General features: G+C 49.8%; 1 protein-coding gene across 2 annotated transcripts in view; it reads left to right on the forward strand.

Annotated features, from left to right (window-relative positions):
* GPR107 (G protein-coupled receptor 107) overlaps nucleotides 1-22,613 on the forward strand; it is a 69,069-nt gene that overhangs the window by 16,423 nt on the left and 30,033 nt on the right. For both annotated transcript variants that reach the window (XM_053908427.1, XM_019420801.2), the window contains exons 2-12: nucleotides 5,312-5,434; nucleotides 5,763-5,813; nucleotides 6,068-6,147; nucleotides 6,902-7,041; nucleotides 9,546-9,583; nucleotides 11,026-11,082; nucleotides 14,397-14,507; nucleotides 14,833-14,966; nucleotides 19,159-19,234; nucleotides 21,031-21,104; nucleotides 21,480-21,597. In XM_053908427.1, coding sequence (XP_053764402.1) covers nucleotides 5,312-5,434; nucleotides 5,763-5,813; nucleotides 6,068-6,147; nucleotides 6,902-7,041; nucleotides 9,546-9,583; nucleotides 11,026-11,082; nucleotides 14,397-14,507; nucleotides 14,833-14,966; nucleotides 19,159-19,234; nucleotides 21,031-21,104; nucleotides 21,480-21,597 — 1,002 coding nt within the window. The remainder of the gene's footprint in view (nucleotides 1-5,311; nucleotides 5,435-5,762; nucleotides 5,814-6,067; nucleotides 6,148-6,901; nucleotides 7,042-9,545; nucleotides 9,584-11,025; nucleotides 11,083-14,396; nucleotides 14,508-14,832; nucleotides 14,967-19,158; nucleotides 19,235-21,030; nucleotides 21,105-21,479; nucleotides 21,598-22,613) is intronic.

The following is a 22,613-nucleotide window of genomic DNA, read 5'->3' on the forward strand; positions in this document are numbered from 1 at the left end:
GTTGAGTTGAGTTCCTCATGTATTTTGGGTATTAGCCCAGTATCAGATATATGATTTGCAAATATTTTCTCTCCTTTCAAAATGTTGTCTCTTCACTCTCTTGTTTTCTTTCCCGTGCAGAAGCTTTTCAGTTTGATGCAATCCCCATTTGTCTGTTTTTGCTGTTTTTTTGGTTGCCTGAGCTTTGGGTTTTACCCAATGAGTCATTGCCCGGACCAGCATCAAGAAGCTTTTTCATATGTTTTCTTCTACTAGTAGTTTTACAGTTTATAATCTTACGTTTAAGTCTTCAGTCCATTTTGAACTGATGTGTGTGCATGGAGTGGGAAAGGGTCTGGTTTATTCTTGTGCGTGAAGAGATCTAGTTTTCCCAACGCCATTTGCGGTGGGGACTGTCCTCCACTTGGTCAAAGATCCGTTGGACATACGTGTGTGGATTTATTTCTGGGCCCCTTGGGTCCTGTTCCGTCGGCCTCTGTTTTCGTGCCATTGTCACACCGTTTGGATCACGGTGGCTTCGCAATAGACTTTGAAACCAGGCAGTGTGATGCCTCCAGCTTTGTTCTACTCAACTTTGCTTTGGTTATTTGGGGTCTTCTGTGGTCCCATAGGAGTTTGGGGTTGTTTGGTCTACTTCTATGGAAAATGCCGTTGGCATTTTAGTAGGGTTGACGTTGAATGCGTAAGTTGCTTTGGATAGCATTGACATTTTTACAATCGTAAGTCTTCCCATCCATGAACACAGATTATTTTTCCATTGATTTCTGTCTTCAGTTTCTCTCATCATTGTTTTTATGGTGTTCAGGGTATATATAGATCGCTCACTTCCTTTGTTAAACTTATGCCTAAGTATTTTATTGCTTTTGATGCTTGTAAAATCTTTTTTCTCTCTCTCTCTCAGATGCTTTGTTGCTAGTGTATGGAGATGCCACTGATTTTTTTTTAAGTTTATTTATTTTGAGAGAGACAGAGACAGTATGAGTGGGGGAGGGGCAGAGAGAGAGAGAGAGAGAGAGAGACAGACAGACACTGAGCATCCCAAGTAGGCTCCGAGATGCCAGCACAGAGCCCGATGCGGGGCTCAAATGCACGAACCGTGAGATCGTGACCTGAGCCGAAACCAAGAGTCAGACGCTTGACCAACCTCAGTGCTATTGATTTTTGTATTCTGCAGCTTCAAGGAATTCACGTATTAGTTCTAACAGTGGAAGCTTATTGTTTTCTATATAAAATAGCATGCCATCTGTAAATAGTGACAGTTTTACATCTTCCTTTGTAGTTCGATGCCTGTTATTTGTTTTTCATGCCTGATCGCTCTGGCCAGGACTGCCAGTACTGTGTTGAATAAGCATGGTAACAGCGGGGAACCTTATTTTGTTCCCGAGCTTAGAGGACAAATCTTCTGCTTTTCACTGTTAAGGATGATGTTAGCTCTGGGCTTGTCATTTATACGGCCTTTTTTATACTGAGGTGCGTTCCTTCTGCACCTGATTTGTTGAGGGTCTTTATCATGAAATGATGTATTTTTGTTGACTACTTTTTCTGCATTTATTGAGGTGATCATAGGATTTTTTTCTCCCTTCATTTTGTTATTGTGATGTATCACATTTATTGATTTGCATATATTCAGCCATCCTTGCAATCCTAGGGGTGAATCCCGCTTGATCATGGCGGATGATCCTTCCGTGTGCTGTTGAGTTCAGTTTGGCGGTCTCGTGTTACGGAGTTTCTCGTCTGCGTTCATCAGGGATATTGGCCTCTGCTGTTCTTGTCTCGTAGTGTCCTTATATGGCTTTGGTTTCAGGATAAAGCTGGCCTTGTAAAATGGCTTTGGACATGCTCCTGCTTCTTCGGTTTGTTTGGAAGAAGTTGAGAGGGGTTGCTATTAATTTTGCCTTAACTCTTTTTCCTGTTTGGTCTCCTTACTCATTATTAGTTTGTTCAGATTTTCTCTTTCTTTAGGAGTCAGCCTTGGGAAGTTGTGTGTTTTTAGGAATTTGTCCATTTCTTCTAGGTTGTCCAGTTTGCATTTAATATCATGTCGTGATTACCTTTGCATACTGGGAGGCAGTAGGGTGAAAATGGCTTTCGCGTCAGATCTGTGTTGCAATCCCAGCTTTACCACTGATAGTCTCTGTTGTCTTGGGCCACGATTTCACCCCTGAACCTGTGTCTGCGTCTCTACCGTGGAGCTGCCGCCCTGAATTACACTGGGCTGGGTGAGGATGGGATGCCCTGGGAAAGCCCTCGGCCCGTAACCCGTTTCTCGAAAGGTGTGGAAAATGTGGAGTTATGATGCTGTAACGAATGTTTGAAAGGAAACTTGGAGATTTTAGAGGAGTATTTCTCAAAATGTGGTTTCTGCATTATAAGTAGCCATAGTGTATGTTAAATATGATGATTTGTGTATTTTTACCATAATTTAAAAAATAATGGTACCAGGGGCACCTGGCTGGTTCAGTCGGTTAAGCGTCCGGCTCTTGATTTCGGCTCAGGTCACGATCTCGCAGTTCATGGAATCGAGCCCCGTGTTAGGCTCTGTGCTGATAGCGTGGAGCCCGCTTGGGATGCTCTCTCTCCCTCCCTCCCTCTGGCCCTCTTCCACTCGCGCGTGCACACGCACGCTCTCTCTCTAAATAAAAAGCAAAAATAAAATGATTCAAAAACATGTATTTTGTGGCAGTGTTTTATCAAGTGAAATGCTAATATAAAAGTGAGAAAAAGCAATAAAGGAATGTAATGTTTAAATAGAAAAACAACTGTTCTAAGCTTGGTATTGAAACATTTTCCCCCAAATACGCAGAAAATATCTTTGGTGGACTGGATGAGTTAAGCATTTTTTTTTTTTTAAACCAGGCTTCCATTTTGCCACGTAGCATCTAAATGCTGGATAAATTAGAACAAGCATACTTGTAGGACTTAAACCTTCGTGTAGAATACACATGCTAAAAAATAGTCATTATTGGCTCATAACTTGGTGAATTTCCACAACGTAAATAAACACACTTGTGCAACCACAAGAGTGTCACCAAGCACTTCCGGAAGCTCCTTCCGACCCCCTCCTGTAGCCGCTGAAGTCTCTTCCTCCCAAGGATCCCCCTCACCTGACTCTGTTCCCGTAGACAATTGCCCTGTGTTTGAATGGATCGTACCTACGGCGGCCTCGTTTAGCTTAGTGTTCTGTTGTGAGGCTCCGCTCGGGGCAGGAATTTGTTTATTCATTCTGTCTCTGGGGATCCTGCCAGAGCCTGAAACCGCAGTGTCCTGAGGCGTCCGTCCTGTGGAGTTGAACTGATTTCTCTCCCGTGCATCTAGGACTGTGCTAGTCTTGTGCCTTCGGGAGCATTGAGAAAAGAGGCACTCACATCATTCTCTTAGAATCCTGAAAAAGGATGTGAGCTTTGGCATTTTGGGTTTTGTGGTCGAGCCTTCCAGCGGATGACTTCTAATATCTTCTCTGCTTCTCTTGTCCTCCCTGGGAGTTCCCGTGTGCCGCAGGCTACTCTGTCCCACCCGGGAGTGGGAGTCCAGCGACGTTCTCTAAATGCACCGCTGGCTCCTAGGAAAATTAGGGAAACTCCTAGAGGCCAAAAAAAAAAAAAAAAAAAAGTGGGGGTGGGGAAGCTGCAACCTCTGGAGCCAAAGCCTTGGGTGCAAGGAGGCAGAGGGGGTGGGGTGGTCAGGGTGTGGCTGGAGCTGTGTCCCTCTCCTTAGCCCCTAATATTATAGGACCCTCAGAGCTATAGTCCTTGAATTGATGAGTGGGCTAGGAAACATAACCCTCCTAATGGCAACAAAGTAAGTGTTTTAGCTATCGTGTAGGGGGTTACAGTTTATGATTTTTTGAAAAAAATGTTAATGTTTATTTATCTTTGAGAGAGTGCAAGCAGGGGAGGGGCAGAGAGAGAGGGAGACACGGAATCCAAAGCGGGCTCCAGGCTCCGAGCCGTCCGCACAGAGCCCGACGCGGGGCCCGAACTCACGAATGGCAAGATCGTGACCCGGGCCGAAGTCCGACGTTCAACCGACCCAGCCACCCAGACGCCCCCAGTTTATGATTTGAATGCTGTAGACTGATCCACAGCCTCTCCTCCGAGGCGTTTGGGGTTTGCGATTTTAGACTCCCTCTGATGTCCGGGAGACCCAAGTCTAGAGAGAAAATTAGCACTCACGCGAAGAAAGAGCCGGCTGTGAAAGCCCACAGAGAACACCGGAAGCAGAATTAGAGCCCCCAGAGCATCTCAGTGGATTGTAACGTAGTTTATGTGTAAAACTGGAAGAGACAAAGGGTAGAATTAAAAAACATGAGCCAGAAGCAAACAGTAGCAAAAAGGACTGTGCAGATTGGAGGAAGAACCGAATGCAGGATTTAGAAAAGTGCTCGGCTTAGTGCCTTGCATCTAGAAGCTTCCTAATTCATAACTGTTAGCTTCTGAAGGTGCTCAGATTTAGGCACGTGATTCTCAACATAAAACTCCTGACTTACCCAATATGCACTGTCTTCATGGAGCCTCCGTTTTAGAAGTGTTCCCTAGAGCTTTTGTTCTTTTGGCCTTAAAATGTATTGGTTGACATTGGAACCCCAACTTTGAGATGGCTTCAGGCGGCCGTGGTAGCACCTGCCCACGTGTCGCAGTTTCAGCAGATCTCAGGGCTGTCCTGTGTCCGAGACATCGCCCTCCACCCGGCCAGTGTCTGGATTCCTGCTGCATAAGGCTTTGTTTCCTGAAACCCCATCGTGTGTGACACCATTTTAGATGCAGATGTTAAAAAATTGTATCGTAGGTCAGAAAAATAATGTCAGGTGTCCTTCATCGTCCCGCAGTGGGAGGAGCCGGGTAGGTGCATAAAACTCTCATAGGAAGATTTATATAAATGAGTGTATTCTCGGAGCACCTTTGGCCACTTTTCCCCTCCCCCCCTCCCCTCCCCCATCACGTTTTGAGTGCCTCCTGATGCCAGGCCTTGTGGCAGCGGGAAGCTTGTGAGGATGACTAAAACATTGTTCCTCCTTCCCGGGCAGTCACATTCCGCTTGACCACCAAGTCTGCCCCTGGGGCCCTTACAAATGCACGGGGATGAATGGAATCTATTGTATGCCTCTTTCTGCAAAACTGTTGATATCTTATGAATCTCTGATGAGTCTGCTTCAGCTTTTGGAGCAGGAAGGTATATGTATTGTACATATTGCCAAATACATGGAAACGTGAGCTAGCTAGCTAGACACTGTAGTTTTTCAAGCAATAAATCGGTTAAATAAATCAAGTTAACTTCTCCCTTTGACTCATTCCACCACGGCAAATCTTTCTAGGACGATGTGAGGCATAAGGTTCATCTGAACACCTTTGGATTCTTCAAGGACGGGTACATGGTGGTTAATGTCAGTAGCCTTTCAGTGAATGAACCTGAAGGAGCCACGGACAAGGACACAACCGTAAGTGCCTTCCAGGAGGTCAAGGGCTTTACCCGTTTCCGTTGTGTAGATGAGAGCTTCACCACCCCCCCCCCCTTAAATATGAAGTATCCCAATGTAGAGAAAATTAAACTTGGGGGCGGGCATCAGATAGTTTTATTTTTTAACACTTAAGTTGTAATTCTTGAATAATTTTTCGTAACTGGGGTTGCTTCTTACAAAATGAATGCTCAGAAGACCAAGAGAAGGCTAGGCCAAAGAAGCGCCTTTTCTGCTCCTTGAGTAAGCAAGGTGTGGATGCCAAAGCTCTGCGTGGACACTTACCTCTGCCCTTTCCGCCCCCTCTTAGATTGGATTCAGCCTGGACCGTACAAAGAACGACGGGTTTTCTTCCTACCTGGTGAGCATCCCTTGCATGACCCGGTTCCCCTCATCACTTTGAGCCCAAGACGCTGGGCGGGAGCCTCCTGCTTTTGTCAGTGCTGTGCTCCTGGCGGTGGGGGCTGCTTTGACTCCCTGGCATCTCTGAGCACCCGCAGCTGTGTGGTCTGGGGCGGAGCACGGGTCACTTGCTTGCCTTGGTCCTGAAAACTTTCTGTTCTTGTTCTGACGTGAGTGAATGAGATGATGTACCCCCGGGGCTTCCTTTCTCAGGATGAAGATGTGAATTACTGTATTTTAAAAAAAAAGTCCATCTCCGTCACCCTTCTAATCCTAGACATCTCCAGAAGCGAGTAAGTAATTGCAGTGTTCCTTCAGTCCCATCCTAGAGGAGACTCAGGGGGAGTTGCGTAGCTACGCTGACGTTCGCGGAGCGTCTACCGGATACTGGGCCGAAGGCGGGACGTCAAGAACATGATGGGGGGGACAGAGGCGCCGCCCCCGAGAAGCGTGCAGATTAATGACGGAGACCCAACGGCAATACACGTGGTCACAGCAATAGAGACAGGAAGTAGGGCGGAGAAACGGGACTTAGAGAAGAGGAGGGAAGGCTTCAGGCAACCGTTGGCTCCTTGGCAGGACGGGGTCTGCTGAGCGGGGAGAAGGGAGGGGATGCACGTTCGGCAGGCCGCGCATAGTGCCCACTGCCCCTCACATGCCCTCCCAGAGTTCCCTTTAACATCTTACTTGGTGTTTTACCCCTCGCTCCACTTCCCTTGTGCGCCAATTCGTTGAACACATCGTAGACACTAAGGGGGAAAATACGTTCATCAGAGCCGTGTGGTCGCTAGGAATGTAAGCTTCGGAGTGAGAATGTCAGGTCCTCGCCCGGCTGCTTCCGGCCTCACCACTCTTGGGCGAGTTATTAACCTCCCCGAGCCCCCATTTCAGCAGGTGTACAAAGCAGACAGTAGAATCCACATCAGGGACCTCGTAAGGACTACCTGAGATGATGGGTTTAGACCCCGGGACAGTGTGTAACACGGGGCGCTCAAAGGGCCCTAGCATTCCTTTGAACTTGTTTACTTTTCTCTTATTTGAATTTAGGGTGAGAGTAAGATCTCCATCAGACGCTGGGACCCAGCTACCAAAGATCATCTTCAGCAAGGATGAGAAAGTCCTCGGCCAGAGCCAGGAGCCTGGTGTTGACCCTGTTCCGGCGGGCAACCAGACTCAGCAGAAACAAGGTAAACTATAAGGTGGAGAAGAGCATTTTCTTTACCACCCTGCTTCGTAGATTCTTCTTTGTCCCCAGGTAAAAACCACACACAGTCATAGCATTATTTTATTTTGGAGCTTGTCCAAAAATAAATAACCATCAAAGAAAAAGGTGGAAACTGGGGGAAAGGAGAAACAGAACAGTAATTTCTCTGATCTTGTTGTGTTAGAATTTTAGTATTTCTGTTTTCTTTTTCTTTTTTTTTTTTTTTAAGTTTATTTTTGAGAGAGTGAGAGAGAGCCCTTACACAAGTGAGGAAGGGGCAGAGAGAGAGAAAAACCCAAGCAGGCTATGCACCAGCCCAGAGCCCACTGCGGGGTTCGAACTCAGGAACTGTGAGATTGTGACCTGAGCTGAAGTTAGAGGCTTAACCGACTGAGCCATTCAGGTGCCCCCGTATTTCTGTTTTCTTCTGAGCTGTTTCCTGGGTGGGTCTAGAACATTTGATTTTTATTTCTTGTAAAAATTCTTTTAATGTTTATTCATTTTTGAGAGAGACAGAGTGCAAGCAGGGGAGGGCCAGAGAGAGAGGGAGACACAGAATCTGAAGCAGACTCCAGGCTCTGAGCTGTCAGCACAGAGCCCAATGCAGGACTCGAACCCACGAACCGTGAGATTGTGACCTGAGCCAAAGTCGGAGGCTTAACCGACTGAGCCACCCAGGCGCCCCTGATGTTTAAAAGTCATAGTCATGTTTGTAATTTCCTAAGCATCCCTGTTCACTCAACTTTAAGATAGTTCATTCTTACCAGCCATCCCATTATATGGATACTGTAACTTGCTCAAGCTTTCCCCTTAAGGAGACGTGTTTCCATTGTCACGCTATTATAAATATTGCCGCACTGGAGGTTCTTTATTTTAGAACTTTGGTCATTTCTAGAACTTTCTTTAGGATGGGTTCCCTGAACTGGAATATTCGGTTCAAAGGATAGGAGTACTGAGAGAATATTGGTACTGTTTTCAGCTCCTTTCCAAATGAGTTGTATGAATTGATACTCCTTTTGGAAAATATATAAGAATAGTGCCCACCTCACCTTGTCCTAGGCAGGACTGGGATTTTGGTGTGTGTTTGTTTGTTTTGGACCCAAAGTAAAAGGCAAAAAGGACTCCTGTTTGGGTATTTACTCTTAACTACCGAGGTTGCACTTTTCCTCCATATGTTGAGTAACCAGTTTATATTTATTGCCTCTTTTATTAACTGTCAGGTTTATCTGATAGTTTAGTTCTTAAAGAGAACTTACTCTTTATTATTGACACTTTTTTTTCTCAGTGTGTCCAAACTCTAATCCCAATTAAAACACATACAGAAACATTGCCTTTGCGTGATGGTGCAGTTTAGTGTCTGTGTACATTTCCTCCTCGTGCTGGTTTCTCATGCTCACGTACACATTCGCTGCACGGAAAGTATCCTTTTCCTACTGTTATTTGGAAACTCTCTCCCTATAGCGAGGTTGAGATCCTGTCTTCCCCATGAAGATATCTTAAATAAAAATAAGGCCCAGATGCCCTCTCTGTTCCGTGAAAGAAGCCATTAGCAATCTTAACACTCCCTGCTGTCGGGAAAAAGCATCAATTATGCTGCTGTTACTTGCTATGAATTTTTCCGTATGTGTAAATAGATGTCATACACACACACACACACACACACACACATATATATATACATATCTTGTTGTTTATTTTGAGAGGGAGAGAGTGTGTGTGTGCATTCAGAAACAGGGGAGGGGCAGAGAGAGAGAGAGGGAGAGAGAGAAGATCCCCAAGCAGGCTCCACGCTGTCAGCACAGAGCCCGATGTGGGGCTGGAACTCAGGAACCATGAGATCGTGACCTGAGCCAAAATCAAGAGTCGGATGTTAACCGACTGAGCCACCCAGGCGCCCCGTGTGTACGTATTTTGAAACAATGATCTGTTTTTAAATGTGATTACTTAGAAAATGAGGAAGGTCACTCCGTGTGGCATCTCTGGCAATAACATACACTAGATTATTCAGAGATGAGTTTCCCTGTTGGGACTGAATGTTATCCTTTGTTAGAGAGCATTTATGGGGCGCCTGGGCGGCTCAGTCGGTTAAGCGTCCGACTTCCGCTCAGGTCATGATCTCGTGGTTCGTGAGTTTGAGCCCCGCGTCGGGCTCTGTGCTGACAGCTCGGAGCCTGGAGCCTGCTTTGGATCCTGTGTCTCCCTCTCTCTCTGCCCCTCCCCTACTCGTGCTCTGTCTGTCTCTCAACACTAAATAAACCTTAAAAAAAAATTAAAAAGAGACCATTTATAAGCTCCAATTTGCTGCTTCTGCAATTGAAGAATCGTTTTAGAATCTGAGGAGTTGGCATTCTACAAGATAGCATACGGCCTCACCTTGTTTGTTTGATTTATTTGATACTAGACAAGCTAGAGCCTCGTAACGTGATACTGTAATATATCTAAGAGCTGAATCATGCAGTAACATCTTTTAAATGTTTCTGCTTCTAGACGGTGGAAAGTCTAAAAGAAGTACGGTAGATTCCAAGGTAAGAACTGACCACCCACTGCTCAGCTTTTCTGTGTGTATTTGTAGCCGTGTGTACATGTGTGTGGCTGTATATGTAAGTGACCGTATGCGGGGATACGAATGTGGGTATGAACGTATAGACGTACACGTAAGCAGGTACACACAGGTGCGCGTGCCTACTCCACGGGGCGTTGCTCTCTGTCGGGAGAGCTGTTACTACACTGGAAGAATAAGCATGACGGGTGCCGGGCGCCGGCCTGTGGGAAATAGAAGGTGTGCCTTGAGCGGAGAGGGGGATCTTAGTTAATGTAGGTCCAGACAATAGAGGCTGTTTATTGATGCACCCAAAATAGGAAGTCCTCAGGAGTTCTTGGTCAGGAGAGACTGATACGGACGGTGTTTGGGGCGGACGTTGCCCTGCAAGTAATGTGCAGAGGAGCCTGGGAGTGGGGGGGAGTGGAATCAGGAGGACCCGGAAGAGCGCCCGCCGTGATAACACACGGTGCCCTGACAGCGGCGCGAGGGTCTGCAGCCAGAGCAGAGCCTTGGAATGGGAAGCAAGGGCTGGGGGCGAGGCAGGGGAGGGAGGTGTTTATCTTCTACTGTTTGTAGTAGATGAAGAGATAGTAGAAATCGCGGAAGGAAAAACTGGCAGCGTTTGGGTTTGGGGTATCTTGAATTTTCTGCGAGGGGGCACCCGGACGGCAGCGCTTCGTCGGAACCGATGCGTCGAAGGGTGACCGTCATACGGTTAAGCGCACACTTTGAAAAGTTTCGCCCTAAGCGTCCACCTGTGAACCCGCCACCACGATCGAGACCGTGCACCCATTCACGGTCCTGCAGGTTCCTCCTCCCACGCCCGGCAACCGCCGGTCCGCCTCTGCAGATCAGTAACGCAGAGCTTTGTAGAAGTGCCTTATGCAGCCCGCGCCCCGGTTGTCGTCTTTGACTCCGCGTGACCGTTTTGAGTTCGGCCATGTTGTTGGCTGTATCCGGAGTCCCTTCCTTTCCGGTGCTGAGAACTTGCCGGTTGCGCCGATGGCAGTAGGCCGGTGGTTTGAAATCGGGAATGGCGTCCAGGTGGTGTGTCGGGGTGTGACCTGGGCAGGCATCCGTAGTCGTGCTGAAGCCGTAAGAGCAGAGATGTGCTCGGGGGTGGGGGTGGGGGCGAGATCGGGAGGGCGGGGCAGGGAATAGGGGGTTATCGGGGAGGCAGAAGAGACCGCAGAGAATAGGAAGTAGGTGAGGAGGAATTCCCATTCTCTGGGAAAGGGGATCTCAGACATCTTGAAAGGATGGTGAATTTTATTTTCAGAGAGCTTTTGAAGGTCAGCCAACTCCGGATTTTTTTTAAAAGGATGTGTTTTTGGTTTCGTTTTTCCATTTCCATTTTTATGAGCATACGTTTTTTGCCAGTGTCCTCCTAAAACAGGCGATTGTGTTTTGTTTTTTGTTTTTTAGGCCACGGGAGAAAAATCCTTTTCTGTTCACAATAGCGATGGGGCAGTTTCTTTCCAGGTATGTATTCTCTTGGAGTCATCTCCGTAGGATTTATCCCTACAGCGTAAATGGGTGAATTTGTGAAGGAAGTTTGAGTTTAGGAATGATAGTTTAGGCATGCTACACATCGGTCACTCGAACGCGGTAGCTCTTTCCCTGGCAAACCTGCAAGGTGGACACGGTTACCCACCGCTTGCCAGATCATGTCTCTGAGAATGAGCCACTTTGTGAATGTCCGGCGTGAGTGACAGGGTCCAGATTCCAGCCCACATCTGCCCGGCTGTCCCCACACCTCTGCCTCTTTAATCCCGTGCTGCCCCCTATTCAGAGTGTTCTAGAAGCACAGAATTCTGTACCTAGGAAGACCTGTGGTGATCATGGACGATGCTGGTAGGACTTGAGAGATGAATTCACCGGGGCCCCTAGGCCTTGAGTGACCGGCCCGGCCGGTCCCACTGTTCGGTGCACGAGAGCACGTGTGGCAGCCTTACAGCCTTGGGTGGGGTCCAGCGCCCACTTACTTACTAGGTGGTGACCTCAGACAACTCAGTTAACTCCTGAATCTTGCTCTCCAATCATCTGAAAGTGAAACATGATGGAACCTATCTCATAGAGTTCTTGTAAGTATCATTTTTAAAGATATAAAAGTGCTTTGTGAAACACTATGCAGATAATCTTTTATCGTGAATTTGTAAGAATCGCTGTCTCTTTTCTAAGCAGTTTTCATTAATTGAGCTCTAATTTGCTTCGAGTGAAACGCGCAGGGCTTACACACGCAATTTGATCAGTTCTGGCAAAGGCACGCACCCATGTAACCCACTCTCTGTGGAGATTTCCGGTATTTTTATCACCTCAGCGCCCCCCATCCCTGCATCCACTGTCCTGATTTCTTTCAGCATAGATCATTTTGCCTCTCTAAACAACTTTATATGTTCTTTAAATTTAGTACCCCCAGGTTTTAGTAGCTAATTGAGAGCCCGTGGACGCTCGTCTGCTCAGAACCCTTGGCGGCTTCCCATCTGCCTCAGAGCAAAAGCCTCGAGCCCTTCCCGGTCTGCAAGGCCACGTGGTCTGGCTGCCGTCTTGTCTGTGACCTCGGCTCCTGTTTTCTGCTCCAGCCGCGGAAGCCACCTTGCTGCTCCCTCCCAGAACCGATCAGGCCCGAGCCTCTGCTGTGGCTGTGCCCCCTAGTGGGAATGCTTGTCCCTCAGAATCCACATGCTTAACTTCTTCCTCTTTCAAGCCTTTGCTCGAACATCATCATCTCACCAAAGCTTCCTCCGTTCGCCCTGTTTTAAACACGGCTCCCTTCCTTCCCCTGTCCCTGCAGGCTTCCCCTTAGCACTTCACCTTTTGCCAACCTGCTGTGTACTCTGCTTATTTATTATGCTGATGTTCTGTTGCTCCCGTTAGAAGGTAGCCCTAAGGGAGAGGTTCTTTTAAATCTGTTTTATTACTGATGTATGTAAAGTCCCTAACCTCGGGCCCGGCCCATAATAGGCTGTGTCCGTTAGTAATCATGGAGCCGAGTAACTGGGTCCCAGGCGTGGCGCTGAGCACTTACACGTTGTCGTTACCCCAGTTCATCCTTCGAGCACCTCTGTGAGGTAGGCACTGTTATCATTCCCCTTTTACAGATGAGGAGACTGAGGCTCAGAGAGGTTAAGTAACTTGTCCAAGGGGAGGATTCAAACCCAAGTTTGTCTGACTCCAAGGCCCATGTGTTTAACCACTTTGTTCACTGCCTCCTTAAGAAAATACAAAAGGTACTTTCCTCTTTTCCTTCTCTCATTTTAAAATGCTTGCTAATACAGTAAGCTTTTTGAAATTTCTTTAAGCCGTTTCTTTTAAAATCACCAAGGAAAGAAAACGTGGTGGGATTTACACATTTGTCACTTACTGACGCTCTGTGTCAGGGTGGGTGTCGTGGGGAAGCAGCTCGTGTGATGGTTAAGAACGTTGAGATAGCCAGTTTGCAGGGTTCTCGGGATCAATGCGACAGGCAGTGGATGGCCAGTCTGCCTTCTCTCTGGCTTCCCTTCTCCTCGTAAGAAGTCGGTAGATGACCCCTTGCCTTGCTGTTCGCTAATTTTGGACAAGGCAGTCACTGTGAGCCTTTCTACCCCATCCACGGAGCAGGAATGATAGTTTATCTGCCTAAAGCAGGAAGGGGACCGTTAGGCCTTATTCCTACTCTAGAATGTACATTCGTGCTTGATTTTGTTTGCGGGTCAGGTGCCTCCTGTGATCGGCCATGATATTTCTGCTGACTTTTTTAGAAATTTCTATTTCTTAGAATCTTCATGGGCATCTTACTTTTGGAACTAAAAGTTACCAAGACGTTAAGAGTTTTCTGGCTACCCTGCGTGGACTAAGACATACACTCTGACGTTGACAGCTGAGCTTGGGAGATGATTTAACAAAGGAATAATTCCAGCTTGAATACCTTCGGTCTCTTATTTCCGTCTTCTTGTCAGATACCTGTTTTTTCCCCTATCCTGTCTAAGTGGACCTTTGTAACCATCAGCGGGGGCCAGAAATAGAACAGTGCCAGCACCCCAGAAACCCCGTGTGACCTTCACATCCCTTCCCAACTGTTAGGAGAGATGTTATAGCCCCGTCAGTTCCTCGCTTCTCCTTATGGTTTATCGTGTATCTGTGTGGCCCTTCAAGAATGTATCTTAGGCTTGTAGCAAAGTGCTTTTGACCAAGGAGTCGTATTTTCTAATCTTATCTACAAAATGTCTTTGGATTTACGTTAAACTCTGTTTGAACACCTGAAACATGCAAGAAACAGGAAAGTGTGCAAATGTAGAAAATACGGCCTGTGTCCCCGTTGTCTGAAATCACAGGTACACATTTTAACGAGGGAGTGTTGGTCCCCTGCCTTTTCAAGTAGCAGGCGGGCCTCCTTCCTTCTTCGGGAGTTTTTTGTTTGTTTGTTTTTGTTTTTAACCTAAAAGAGCAAGGCGACACGTCGACTGAAAAGTAGGTACCTGCATCGTAGGTCATCCCTGCGGCCCCCAGCCACACCTCCCACAGCTGGGGAGTCTGTGACAAAACCAGGGTGGTGGGGAGCGGACCGTAGACCCCAGGTAGTGGGCACGCGGGTACTCACCAGCCACTCCCGTCCCCTTTCCTGTCGCCTGGACAGAGACCGAATCGCAGAGGAAGAAAACACCTGTTTGGTCTCTGCCCTGGGGGAATTCGGTTAGGTAATTCGTCTGTCTGTGTTTGTTTCCGCCCTTAGCATCCCTGATCTCTTCCTAAGATTGAAACACGTCGCCGGGGATCTGGGCACATTCTGAAATTTCTGTCCTCTCCACTTACAGTTTTTCTTTAACATCAGCACCGATGACCAAGAAGGCCTCTACAGTCTTTATTTTCACAAATGCTCCGGGAGCGAACTGCGGTCTAGCGACGAGCTCTCCTTCAGCCTTGATGTGAGTACTGCGCAGAAGGTGTTCCACGTGGGTTTTGTCAGCCGCGTAAAACGTGAGGCATTTGTTTCTTTGTAAGAGTGGGTTTTAACAACCCTTAAAACGGAGTCGGAGAAAAAAATGGCCGGAATCTCACCTCTGCAGAGGATTCCTAAGCTAGAAAATACAAAGCAGTTTGGGGTGTTTTTACACTTTACGCCGTGCGTTAGGAGTGTGGCTATCTGCCGGTACTTTCTTCGGCCCGAGCGAAGCAGCTGAGGCGACAGACTTCTGGCTGTGGGGTGATCTGTTCTTGAAAAAGAAAAAATTAATCTCACGTTCGTTGCAGATTGAGATCACAGAGAAGAACCCTGACAGCTACCTCTCGGCGGGAGAGATCCCTCTCCCTAAATTATACATCTCTATGGCCTTTTTCTTTTTCCTTTCTGGGACCATCTGGATTCACATCCTTCGAAAACGACGGTAAATTGTTACTTCTTGAGCCATCCAGCTTAGAGTGTGTTGCGATGTGTGTAATTTCACCTTTTGCTGGCTTCTGTGCCTGGGGGGCATTGGCTCTAGCGACCCTGCCCTCCTCAAAGGGCATCTTCCCTGAAACAGGGAGACTTCGCAGCGTGTGGAGGGGCTTGGCATGCCGTGGTGTTTTCTTCCCCTTGCTTTGTTTATTTCTTTATGTTTAAGGTTTGTTTTTAACATTTTCATTTATTTTTGAGAGAGACAGAGCATGAGCAGGGGACGGGAAGGGACAGAGGGAGACACAGAATCTGAAGCAGGCTCCAGGTTCTGAGCTGTCAGCACAGAGCCCGACGTGGGGCTCAAACCCACAAACCGTGATCTGACGTTCTGAGCCGAAGTGGGGCACTGAACTGACTGAGCCACCCAGGCGCCCCCCTCCCTCTTTGCTTTGTTTAAACAGCAGATCCAAGTATTTTGATGATTCAGGGGCTGTTTGTTCATGAGGAGGAGGAGAGTGGCAGGGAGCCACAGCCTGGCTGAGAGCGTAGCATTACTGCCCGGTGCTCGATATTGCCCGTCTACCGGGCAGAGGTGTTGGCTTCCAGAGACTTGTCACTGGAGGAAAAACTTCAAAGCCCACCTGCCCGGCTCTTGGCCTCTCTTCTGAAACCCGAAGGCTTTATCTGCCTGTACTCGGTTCTTGAAGGGAGCAGCTGCACGTGTGTGTGGGACCAGCGTTTAATTCTGTCTCCTTTCCCCCCAAAAACAGAATAAAATACTACTTTTCAGTTAGAGAACAGTATGAGCATTTGTTACATAAGATCTGTAAACTAAGTAAAGGACGGTATGTGCATATGGCGTTGTAACGTGGCGTCATTTAAATTCATAAGATAATTAGGCGTCCCAAATACTCAATACCTCTTTCTGTGGAGCATTGGGCAGAAATCGAGACCTCTTCAGTCCCCGGGGGCCTGTCTTCTGGCAGACATGCTCAGCTGGGGTAGCGAGCTCGGGCCGGGGCAGTGCAGGCTCCGGTTTGTTTTAAGATTTGGATTGATGGAAAGAGCCACTCGTCTACTTGTGAAGGACCGTGCACGGTTGTGTTTGGGGTAATCAGTCAGGTGGCCATTCATAAGAAAACAAGAATCTTAACCAATTCAGGCTATAAAAAGGTTTTTCAGTGAAGTGTTGATTCTTCCTTTATTAGAAAAACCAGGACTGGGACTCAGAGACCCAATTCCAGGTGTAAACACGGGCCGCTCCCACCTCTGTGTCTCGCTTCACTCCCTGGGCCACAAAACTGGGATGGGGTCATTGCCCTGCCTTCCTCTGAGTGTCTTAGAACCTTAGGTGTGTTGTGTGATTCCCCCCCCCCCCCCCCCCGCTTCCCCCCAAATCCTGTGCGCCAGAGGACTTTGCAAATCAGGGCACTATGCAAATGCGAGGTGCATACGAAAGACCTGAGCAGACAGGTGCTCAGGGGTATTTCAGTTTCTGTTTATTTAGCGATGAGACCGTCCCTGTCGCTGGTCCGCTTACATGAGATGACGGTGAGTTTTAACTGTGGTCAGAAGAGGCGCACCTGCTGCGCGTAGCACGTGTGTAGTTCACGGCACTTCGCGTGGAAGGGGAGGACAGACAGCCGCTCGCTTTCCAGTGCCTGCTCCCTGCCCAGTCCAGCGCTGGATGCGGGTTCTGTCCGCTCACTTTCCACCTCCTGGAGGTGGGCGATGCCCCATCTTCAGCAGAGGTTACTGGGGGCCGAGAGGGGTGAAGGTTGGCAGGGTAGAACCCGTGTTCGAGCCAAGTTACTGGGGCTCTCTCTCGAGCCTCTTATCCCTCCCGTGTCATCACCGCCCCGGCCGCTGGCGCTTCGAGCAGGATTGCAGGTCGAGGGGGCCGGGGTGTGTGAGCGAGCGGTTCTGCGCTCTGGTGTAGGTGTCGTCGCCACGCTGGAGTGGCAGACTCGTCTGGCCTTGACTTCCTTTTTGACCTTGGAGTAGGTAGGCGTCGGAAGGGAAAGGAACGGGGGGAAATGGGCCGGAAAGGGAGCGTGCGTCAGTTTGTGACACACCCTCCTTATCGGTCTGTGCCAGGCCCCTGTTCTTCATTTCCCCTTCGTCCCGACCCCCGACCCCTCTCTCGTTCCTTCCCGGCTGCTCCGGTGCACGTGATGTGTGTTGTTGGGCGTGGGTGTGTTTACTGTTCCTGCATGTTTGTGACTTTCGTAAACCATGCCAGCTCTAGATTGCCGTTCGTACCGTTTGTCACGCAGTAACAGCTGTTTCAAGGCCTGGTCACACTGCCGTGTGTCCGTCCGGTTCGTTCATTTTTGGCTACCCCATGGTGCGCATCCCCACGTTTTACTCACCCATCGCTTCGGTGAGGGACCCCTCCCTCGGCCTCCCACCCCCTCCCTGGCCTGTCCCCTTATGGCTCCGTGCAGCCTCTGAGGTGCGCTCCCAGAAGGAGGTGCGCTGGGCAGGGGGTAAAGTCTTCCTTGATTTCGTTAAGCGCCCGCCACCAGATGGCCCGTACCAGCTTCTACTCCTGCCAGCGGTGCAAAGGGTCCCTGTTTCCCCAGACACCACTGGCATCTTATTTTTGGGTATAAACTGGAGCTTCATTCTATTTTGCATTTCTCTGACCACTAGTGACGTGAAATCTCCTTCCGGGGCCCTGTTAACCATCTGGGTTCCCCTCCTTGTGACCGTCTCTATGCTTTGCACATTTTCTTTGGGTTTTCTGTCATTTTCTTGTCGCTTTACATGCGTTTCTTGCATAGTTTGGACATCGATCCTTTGTCTGTCCCAGACATGGCAAATTTCTTCCCCCAGTCTGTTAAACCTACCTGTGGTATTCGTTGTTGAACGGAAGTCTTTCATATTAACGGAGTCAAAGCTGTCTAATCTTGGGCGGGGCTTCTTGGAAGAAGCCTTTTCCTACTCCAGGGTCACAAAGGATGTAAGTTATGTTTGGCAGTGAAATCCATCTGGAGTCCTTCTTTATGTAAACGTGAAGTGGGGACACGGCTGCACACACACACACGCACGCACACGCACACACAGGGTTGGGCGGATTTTCCCCATGCCAGTTATTAAATGGTCCATCCTTCTCCAGCCGGTTGGCTGCCCCTCGTCTGTCGTAGGCCAAGCCTCCATACACGCAGGAATCCGTTTCCAAGCTCTCGGTTCTGTTGGCTTATTTGTCGGACGCTGTACCCCTTCCACACTTTTTGCTGCTGTGGCTTCGCAGAATGTCTTGCTGTCTGAGAGCGTGACTCTCCTCCGTAGCTCTTACTCAAGTCTCCGTGTACTTTCATAGTTTTAAATCTGTCTCCAAAAGCGTCTTGTGTCCCATTAGGTTAGTTCCTAGGGTGAGGTCGGAAAGGGTAGAGGAGTTGAATGGCTGGCAGCCCGAAGGTGGGCGAGTACCTGTGTAGGCCTGGTGGTGGGAGCGGGCGCTTCTCCCCACTGGCCGGTCCCAGCCCTGAGGGCGAGGGGACGGGGCACCACCCCAGGGCTCTCCTTTCCGCCCTGCCCCCCTCGCCCGCCCCTACAGCTGCGCCCGCGCCCCTTCTGCTCTCCCAGGGAGAGCTCTCGCCAGGTCCCTAGATCCCGCCGCCTCGTTCTCGCCTCTCTGGCCTTTCCAGGGTGGTTTCTGGGCACGAGGCTGGCCAGCTGTGTGGATTTCCGTCTTCTCGGGAGCTGGAACTCGTCCTGTCTGGCTTCGGTGCCTGACGCTGCTGCGGTCACAACAGAGACCTGTGGCCTTGGTGCCTGACGCTGCTGCGGTCACGGCACAGACCTGTGCGCGAGAGGCGACTCTGGGGCTCCGTCGGGTCTGTTTCTGCTGGTGGAAACTAGGTCTCAAAAAAGGCTTCGTGGGGCGCCTGGGTGGCGCAGTCGGTTAAGCGTCCGACTTCAGCCAGGTCACGATCTCGCGGTCCGTGAGTTCGAGCCCCGCGTCAGGCTCTGGGCTGATGGCTCGGAGCCTGGAGCCTGCTTCCAATTCTGTGTCTCCCTCTCTCTCTGCCCCTCCCCCGTTCATGCTCTGTCTCTCTCTGTCCCAAAAATAAATAAAAAAAAAAAAAAAAAAAAAAGGCTTCGTGTTTCTGGTTTGCTTAGGTTGTATTTACTGCTTCCTTGTAAATGTATCTGATGACTGTCTTTTAATTCTTTCTTTTCTGTTTTTATAGGAATGACGTATTTAAAATTCACTGGTTGATGGCAGCCCTTCCTTTCACCAAGTCTCTTTCTCTGGTGTTCCACGCGGTACGTATTAATATTTCGGGTCATTCATGAAATGATGTGCTGTGCCTCTAATCAGGAAAAATGAGTTGGAAGGAAGGGGGGAAACAGTAGATTAAAGAAGTCCTTTTGTCACGGAGCCTCCTTTGGTACGGGAGGGACCATCACAGGGATGAGTCATTACACCCTTCCTGACCTGGCCCGAGACCTCTTCTAATACTGCGTACGTTCCCAGAGTTTTCCTAGAACGCTTCCTTGCTTCCTTGCTTTTATTCCCCCCCTTTTTTTTTAAGTCCTTTCTTGGAATTAGAGTGCCACCTGCTGAATTATTTCCACGATTTTACTTTTCTAAACATCTTTCCATGTTCCCGTTTGATTTGAAGCCCAGTGTTAGCATAACTTCCTCAGGGGGAAATGATGCCCTAAATACTGAGGCGTGTGAATCGAGCTCGCACTTTGCATAGTTAGTCCAGGTGCGAACTGAAGCGAGCCTGCCCGAGGGAGGAGTGCCACAGCCTGCCGGGTTTCTAGGCCCATGAGGCTCCCGCGGCTGCGCCTTTGAGGGCGACAGTATCCAGACATGCGCTCTCCTGCAAGTACAAGGGTTGTCGTAGGCGTCGTGATGTGTCCACTTACAGTCTCTAGAAATGACAGTCGTTTGGATAATTTCCCATTTGGATCTAAGTTAAGAGACTCTTTCTGGGGCACCTGGGGGGCTCAGCCGGTGAAGCGTCCGACTTCAGCTCAGGTCATGATCTCATGGTTTGTGAGTTTGAGCCCCGCGTCGGACTCTGTGCTGACAGCTCACAGCCTGGAGCCTGCTTGGTATTCTGTGTCTCCTTCTCTCTCTGCCCCTCTCCCGCTCGTGCTCTGTCTCTCTCTGTGTCTCTCTCTCTCTCTCTCTCTCTCTCTCTCTTTCTCAAAAGTAAACATTAAAAAATTTTAAAAAAATTCTTTCTGGAACCTTCTAGATGATAAATGGCAGGATCCTTGAGTCACTTTAGTATCTAAGTAGCCATTTGTGATAGAATGAAGAAATTGCTGTCAGCGTTTGTGAGTTGTGCCAGGAAGCATTTTGGGTGTGCTTCTGAAACCTGCCACTTTATTTACTTTAAAAAAAAAAAAATTTTTTTTTAATGTCATTTATTTTTAAGAGAGAGAAAGCAGGCACATGCCAGCTGGGAAGGGGGCAGAGAGAGAGAGGGAGAATCCCAAGAATTGCTAACAGCGCAGAGCCCGACTCGGGGCTCCGCCTCGCGGACCCGTGAGATCATAACCTGAGCTGAAAGCAAGAGTCGTTGCTGAACCGACTGAGCCCCCCGGGCGTCTCTGAAACTTGCCACCTCAATTAACATACATTGGTGGCTTTAAGTAGCTCTAAATTCACAGATTTCTTCCAAACGAAAACAGCTGAACCTAGATAATTCCACATGCCTTTTTTTTGCTGACCGGCTGACTGACGTATGGAATAAGCAGCTGGGGTAGGCAAGGGGAAGTTCTCAGCTGGGATCCCATAAAAACCTGTGGCCTTTGGGCGGTGGAGATTTTAAAGACCAGAACAGGCAGCCGTTTGCCCCCCGTGAATCCCCTGCCCCAGAAGAGGGACCTGGCCTGCGTGTTGGCGTTGAAACCTCGTGGCTGGTTTCTCATGCTTCCTGACGTTCCTGTCCTTAACCGTGGATAGACGAGTGAGGGATCAGGGCGTGAGATGGAGGGGACATCCCCCGTCGTGAGGTCCTGTGATGGCATTTCCTGTTTCACTGTGCACACGAAGACGCGTGGTAGGTGGACCTTTCTGAAAGACACTTCTCTGGTTGCAGATCGACTATCATTACATCTCCTCCCAGGGCTTTCCGATCGAGGGTTGGGCTGTCGTGTACTACATCACTCACCTGTAAGTACGCAGAGGGACCCGCGAACCCTTGTCGCGTGAGATGATGCGCAGGAGAAGTTGGGGAGGCCGTGGGAGCAAGAGCCCTGCCCTCCCGTGGCGGCCTCTCTGGGTTCCTGCCGCGCCAGGGGTGTGTGGCACGCGGGTGGCTGTGCAGACGACAGCCCGGGGCCGCTGGCCTGCTCCCGGGAGGGGGCTGCCTCCGTGGGGGGATGGGCTGCTCAGGTAGTGGGGTGCACAGCGAACTCAAGAGGCGTTTCCTGAAGTTGGCTGCCTCTCTTTTCCGAGACACGCACGCAGTCGCGAACGAGCTGTGCGGCGGAACCGGCAGAGAAGGTCTGGAGAGACCGTTGGCATCTGAAATGCTTTCTTTTCCAGTTTGAAGGGGGCACTGCTGTTCATCACCATCGCGCTCATCGGCACCGGCTGGGCTTTCATTAAGCACATCCTCTCCGACAAAGACAAGAAGATCTTCATGATCGTCATCCCGCTGCAGGTAAAGGGACCCGAGTCCCGCGTGTCCTGGTGGTGTCCTGGCGCTTCTCAGGGCTCAGCTCCCGGCCTGTCCGGGAAGAGGGCGTCGGCTCACCCAGAACCCCAGCTCGGGCCCCTGGGGCTTCTCCGTCTGCCGTCTGGCCGACCCGGGCCTCGGGTCGTTGCCCCGAGAGCTGTCCGCCGTCACTCAGCTGGCGAGCGGTGTGTGGACGCCTGTGCCTTGAGTAGGGAGCTGCTGGGAAGTCCGGGAAGCTGCCGCCTGCCTTCCTGCGCCAGGCTCCCCTCTGACAGAATGGTCCTCTTAGCCTTGCCCAGGCACGTAGTGATTTTATTAACAATGATTTTAAAACCGTGAACGACACCGGTGAGGCTTCACAAGGTAGAATACTAAGCGGACCTCAGGACAGCTGTTCATCAAGCCCTTCCTGGTTCGGGACCCTGGGCTGAGGCCAGCCTTCCCCGGTCGTGAGCCCCTGGGGACAGGAACCTTGTCGCCTGCGTAACAGTCTTATTGGAGGCAGACACTGGGCTTGGAGAACTCACGAGAAGCAGAGAGGGCCTGGCAGGGGTGCAGGACTGCTCTGCTCGACCGAGGAGCGTGCGTTTGGTGAAACTGTTCTCGGCCGCCCTCCCTGGGGAGCACGGTGTGGGTGTGGCGGGCGAGGGGAGGGCGGGCACCTCCCTGGGCCCCCAGGTCCGCCTCCTCACCCTGGCGACTGGTGCTCTGGCAGCATTTGCCCCAGAGCCACCTCCACGTTGATGACGCGGGACCTGTGTTCGCGCCAGATGAGTGGCGCAGACCAGTTGCTGTAGATTTCCCAGGAGAGACTCATCACCCGAGTCGGAACGATCTGGAAGGCTGCAAGGTAGAGAAGGGCCTTGCCTAGACATTTAAGGAGAGACCCGTGGCCGGCGGAAGAGGAGCAGTGGACGCGGGTGGTCGGTTGCCGAGCGAACAGAGAGGCTGAGGATCTGTGTGGGTCTCGGCTGTGGAGCTCCCAGGGCCCCCTCGCCGGC

Source organism: Panthera pardus, unplaced genomic scaffold (genome assembly GCF_024362965.1).
Source record: "Panthera pardus isolate Hobbes unplaced genomic scaffold, ASM2436296v1 HiC_scaffold_20, whole genome shotgun sequence".
Taxonomy (NCBI): domain Eukaryota; kingdom Metazoa; phylum Chordata; class Mammalia; order Carnivora; family Felidae; genus Panthera; species Panthera pardus.